General features: G+C 38.2%; 1 protein-coding gene across 2 annotated transcripts in view; it reads right to left on the bottom strand.

Annotated features, from left to right (window-relative positions):
- Positions 1 to 3,622: 3,622 nt before the first annotated feature.
- Fbxo33 (F-box protein 33) overlaps positions 3,623 to 6,000 on the bottom strand; it is a 41,476-nt gene continuing 39,098 nt past the window's right edge. For both annotated transcript variants that reach the window (XM_074068088.1, XM_020183440.2), the window contains one exon: positions 3,623 to 5,647. In XM_074068088.1, coding sequence (XP_073924189.1) covers positions 5,376 to 5,647 — 272 coding nt within the window. In that variant the 3' untranslated portion in view covers positions 3,623 to 5,375. The remainder of the gene's footprint in view (positions 5,648 to 6,000) is intronic.

Here is a 6,000-nt window from a genome sequence, read left to right as displayed (position 1 = left end):
CAGCAAGCAGTGTCAGGATGAGCATGGGGAGTCCCACGGGCTGGTGGACACCTTGAAAGCCTGTAGGCCACACAACCAGTATGTCCAGTTTCTTTGTTGAGGCCAAATGGGAAGGTCAGGTGCAAGTTTTGCAGAAGGACTGTCCAGACCCTGGCTGGGCAGGCTCCATCAGAAGTCCTTAGGCTCACAGGGCCTCCCCAGGCCTGCTTCAGAACTGCAGGTCCTCCAAAGTGCCCTCACTGAGAAAAAGTCCAAAAAAAGTAATTCCATTATCCAAGACCAAAACTTGAAGATGCACTCAGAGATAACTGATGTAATATATGAGCTTCAGGAGGAAAATGATGAAAATGAGAAAAAAATCTCCAAATGATTGGTTAATTACAATTTTTATATAGTCTTTTTGTTGTTTTGGCAGTACTGGGGTTTGAACTCATGCTTATTAGGCTTGCTAGGCAGCCATTTGTGGCACTCTGCTAGCTCAATTAGTGTTTAAACGGATGGTGGCAGTACCAAACAACAGCATTTAGGTTCCATTATGAACAACTTAAAAAGTGATGTGCATAATTCATTTTAAATTTTAATGTATATGTCTGTTAAGATTATGACCAGTTATTTAACTTAAAAAATGTACAAAGGGCTATATGGTTCTTCAGGATTCCTTTAGGAACTATAGGGGCCATGAAAACAAAATAGACATGGTATTGGGAATACATCTAGAAGTTTCAATACTGCGTCATAGGGTAGACTTCCATTTCATAAGCTACTGCAAATTTGCTTTCCTCAGTGGATGTGCCAATTCAAGTTTCAACTGTTTTCCTCTTCCTTGCCATATAATACACAATCTCATTTGATTTAAAAAAATCTTTTAGAAAGGATGATTTAATTATCCTTAAAACTTATTCACGATTAGTAGACTGCACCAAAGTGCGTGCAAGGTGTACAATGTCTTGGGGCAGCCAGGAGCCTGAACAGATTGCCTCCTGATGCTTTCAGCCTTTTCTGAGTGGCAAGAATGGTGCTGGGTCCGACAGCCTGCTTGAGAGGGCTGCATTGGCCATCGTGGCAAAGGGGGCCCAGAAAGTCGTGAGAAAGGCAGTGCAGCAGGGTAGGAAACCCAAGTGTGGGATGACTCAAGTATTGGCATTGAGCTGCTTGGTTCTGGGGGTGATGGGAAGAGGACTCCCTGCAGGCCTCGAATAGCCTTCAGGTATCAGATATTTAGCTTGTGTCTGTTGGTGGCTGATGTGTGCTCTTAGGGATGTCTCAGCCAGTAGCAGATTTATGCGAGGGAGATAACAAATTAGAGCTTCATTGTTTTGAAATACTTATGAAAAAATCCATTTGAATTTGAAATTAATTCACAATACAAGTAATCTCAGCAAGCATATTTATCAGAGAAAGGAAAAACTTAAATTTCTTAATTTCAACTACATATATACATATATATAGACGTGTGCATGTATAAACATATACATACACACACACACACACACATACACACATATATGTATTGGTGGGAAGAACTGGGGTTTGAATTCAGGGCCTCATGCTTGCTAGGCAAGTGCTCTACCACTTGAGCCACTTTACCAGCTCTGCATTTTTGAATGGTTGTAAAAACATAAAAAGCACTGTCACCTGTTTGTCGAGTGTTTCTTATTGGAGGCAGTATTAAAATTTTAAAGAGGTTAGCCATTAAAACATTTGACTAGATTTTATTTGAAACTTCTACATGAATTCATTTTCTCCTTAAATCCTTTTATTTTTTCAAGTACACAGCAAGAAATATATGTATTTCCCTTTTTTTTAAGTTTATGCCAGCATGATGTATGATGTTTTTGTGTGCCAGGATGTGGAGAAGGCTGGGAAGCACTGACACAGACAGTGTGGCGTGGCCCCTGTGTATTATTCACATCTGTTTTATGTTACTCCATCAGCACTGTGCTGTGTTACTGGCTTCATGAAGATGTGCTCTGATTCATGTTACAAGCCCAAGCAAGTTAGCTTCTGCATCTTTGTGTTCAACTGTGAGCACTCTGACCCTCCTAAGTCTCACGCCACTGGCTCCCCAGCTTCTTTATTCTAAGGGTGGTGGGAGAAATGGAAAGAATATTCTTTCTTTTGGCTGTGCTGGTGGTGGTGGTGGGGGGGGTGAAACCTAAGGCCTTGACCTTGGTAAGCAAGCATTTTACCACTACTCTGGGAAAGTAAGTTTAGATACACAATTTCATAGTTTAGCAAACTATGTCGAAAATATTTAATGCTTTTGTTCAAAGATGATTTTATTTGTCTGTGAGCTATTTGGGTAAGAACAGTTGAGAATTTCAGTGAAGAAACAGTGTTGACTAACCAAGTGCAATTCATAGGATACTGAAGTTCAAAGAGGAGTTTGTGCTCAAGCAGTTTTTGTTTTTCTTTTGGGTGGAACTGGGGTTTGAACTCAGGGCCTTACACTTGCTAGGCAAGTGCTCTACCACTTGGGCCACTCCACCATCCTATTGTGTTCAAGCTATGTTGGAGCCAGAATTCAGACCAAAAAATAGATGTGAGTGTCTTACTCCAGTGCTTTACTATACAATGACCTTCACTTGCATGCTAGCCATAAATATAAATTCATAGACTTTCCTTTTTCATACATTTTGGGTAGATTTTAAATATATGTTTAAACAGGCTGCGTAACTCATGAGGCATTATTCCAAGAAATAAGGAATCGATAGGTATAAGACAATTACTTTCTGAACACCAGACTATTCCATGAGGAAGCAGTGCCTTTGTCAAAAAGAAGTCTGAATGCTTAAAGAAGGAAAAGAAGCTATTTTCTTTACCATCTATGACAGTGGACGGTCTCAAAAATGGAAAAAAGAAAAGTGAAATTATGTCATTTGCAGGAAAATGGATGGAACTGGAGATCATCATGCTGAGTGAGATAAGCCAAGCTCAGAAGGCCAAATGTCACATGTTCTTGCTCATTTGTAGAACCTAGACCTAAAAGGATGATGATGATGATACAAAAAGGGGACATCTGGGGGGGGATGAATGGGAGGAGGAAAGGATACTAAGAGGTGAGGTAGATGGAAGTATGCTATGTATATGTATATGATGACAGCATAATGAAACCTACCAAATACTGCTTGAAAAAGTGGGTAGAAGGGGAATAGGAGTAGAATGGAGGGGGTGAACTTGTTTTAAAGTATGCTGTATGCACGTATGGAATTATCACAATGAAACCTCCTCAAATTATTAATGTATGTTAATTCAAAAATAAAATTTGAAAAGAATCAAGAAAACCAAAGCAATAAAGGGGTTTGTGAGGTATTTTAGTACTGGCACATCTAAATATTTTTGCATATAGTACAGGACTTAAAAAAAATAACAATAATGTGTAAGTGTACAACTGGAGATTTGTGTTAGCTAGCTTTCAAGCTTGTCTTTTATCAAAGTGAATTTTTTAAAAAACTAAAACCCTAAGCTATTCAGCCTAAGACTTTTTATGATGTATTCCCAAATTTATGCTTTGCTGCACCAGAATACAATAGCGGCTAACGTGATAATATACAATATAAGGATTATTTAATTAACACTACAAGTTTTCATGCTTCATGTACAATAAAATATATTACAATGGTTACTTTTTAATGCTTTATTCACTGATTAAAAGAATGCACATTTAACATAAACCATACAACATCAGTCATCAGGTCAAACATTCAGCTGGTCTCCTTACAGTTTCTGTCAGGAGTTATTTATCTGATCACATATACAAGATAAAATCTCGCCACATCTGGCATTTACACACACTGTGCAGTTGATTCACACTACTGATGTACATGTAAAACCCGCATGGTATGTGCTCACTGGAGACAAAACAGTGCACACCTGTCAAAAGGTCATTTAATATAAGATGGTAAAACCATTTGTAAAACATATAAACTTTTTCCATAAATAGAATCATATCTGGACATCTGTTGCATAAATTGTGTTTCCAAAGCTTACAATAGAGCAGCCAGGTCTCAGCACTGCTGGGCACCCACGCTGGCTACTTACTTTATTATTGCAGACTGTCCTTTAACATTAAATGCACAACATTCGTACCACTTAAAACTGGGGTCAGGTGGAAGTCTCACAGAGACCACGTCTGTACCGCGGTTGCCCTGAAACAGTTAAATCGGCTTTTAAAGCCTCTCAGATATAACAAGGTTTTAAAACATACTTCATGGAATGTTCTTCATGTATCATAGCAGCTCATCCCTGTGATAGAACAAGGTTTCAGTTTTTCCTTTCTTTCCTTTACATTCACTATTCACAGTGAAACAGGTGCGTGGTTTTTTTTTTTCTTTTTTTTCTTTTGTTTTTTGTTTTTTTTTTCAGAGTTCTGAGGTTGCTGACTGAGCCACAGCACAGCTGTGTACCAGAGGTCGAAATTCGACCTTAAATATTACAATCCAGCAGTATCTGGCTGGCCGGAGGGGCCGGCCCCTGCCAGCATGTGGGCACTTCTTCATTTAAGTCTATTCTTTGGCAGCTGACACGCGTGCTGACAGAGAAAATCCAGTGACTTGTTGCCAGGGATTTCACGACTAATGTTTGTTTGCAAGCATGTGTGTTTACAGCTCTGTATTCTGATTTTGTTTACAAGGTTTCACCCTGGAATACAGTTTTCTTTCTTGTTTTGCTACTTGAAATCTGGACTAAAAAGCTAACCTGAATGTAATGTAATTGATGAATAAAATCATGTCAGACAGTTCTAAAAATCCAACAATCTGAGTATTCATGTTTATGTAAATGCATTTTTTAAAAAAAGGACTAAGCAATGTTCTAACCTAGTACTATGAAATTGAGAACGGTAATTGGTGATATCAATTATTATTGGCTTTCTGTTAAAGGTAACTCATTTGGGATATTATCTTCCTTTCTGTTTCCTTTCTGTTTCAAATGAAAATTAATGAAATGCTGTTGGAATACATACATGAAGTGCACTGCATACAAATCCACCAGTCTACAGATATATATATATATAAAAATATTTTGGCTCCTGAGCTCTTAATTCTGACACACAAAGAATAAAAACGTCAAAAAGGCAGAGTAACTCAGTGAAAAACAAAGTTAGCCAGCAACCTCAGTCTTCAGTTATATATCTTTAAGGTTTGGTAACAATTCCATTAACCGTGAAAGCCCTATACATTGTCACTTTGAACTTCTAAACCAATACCTGACTACGTTCTTTGATCAAGAAGTAGAATATACACATATAATTCTATAAAGCTAATACTGATTAAACACAGCACAAAGGGATTAATTAATTCACACTACTGAAAAAAAAAAACATAATGGGACCCTACTTGCATATGTAACCACAGGAATCGTACATTTTAAAAAAGCTAAATGTCTTCGCTGAAGCTTTGCATCTCTCTGTAAAAATGACGATTTGGTTCAGTGAAGACACTGAGTGATTCAATGTCCATTACTGCATGCCAAGGTTGACTAAGGCCCAGGGATACCTGCTCAATGAGGTTATGCACTGGATCTACATCCTGGTCGGCCAGTTCACCTTGGTCAAAATCAATGCTTTCTTCCGTGACTTCAAGCACTCTTAGGTCAGAGCCACGAAGACGAGCAATGGCAATGAGGTTGTGTGCCCATACTGTGTAACCTTAGAAAGAAGCGCAAGACAACAATGTTATTTTCTTGTATCTGTGTTTTATTTTGTTTCTTTGATAAGTTAGTCTTTCCCTCACTCAATGCTTCTTGAGAAGCTTCAAATTAGTTTCTTACCATGTTGGTCCTTCTCCTTTTAAAAATACTGAAATTGGAAAAGGAAGCATGACCTCAGCTCAAGGGTCCAGTGAGGGGGAGCTAGGAGTTTGACACTGTCTTCTTCCAGAACATCATTGTGGATGGTGAACTGTTAAGTATTATCTGATCTGATTCTTCATTCAGTAAAACAGGAGACATTTAAAGTATATGTAAATAAATTTTATAGCTGGATGATGATTATCACTTTGT

This window comes from Castor canadensis, chromosome 3, assembly GCF_047511655.1.
Source record: "Castor canadensis chromosome 3, mCasCan1.hap1v2, whole genome shotgun sequence".
NCBI lineage: Eukaryota > Metazoa > Chordata > Mammalia > Rodentia > Castoridae > Castor > Castor canadensis.
The sequence above is the reverse complement of the archived record's forward strand: the minus strand, read 5'-3'. Positions and strand labels throughout refer to the sequence as shown.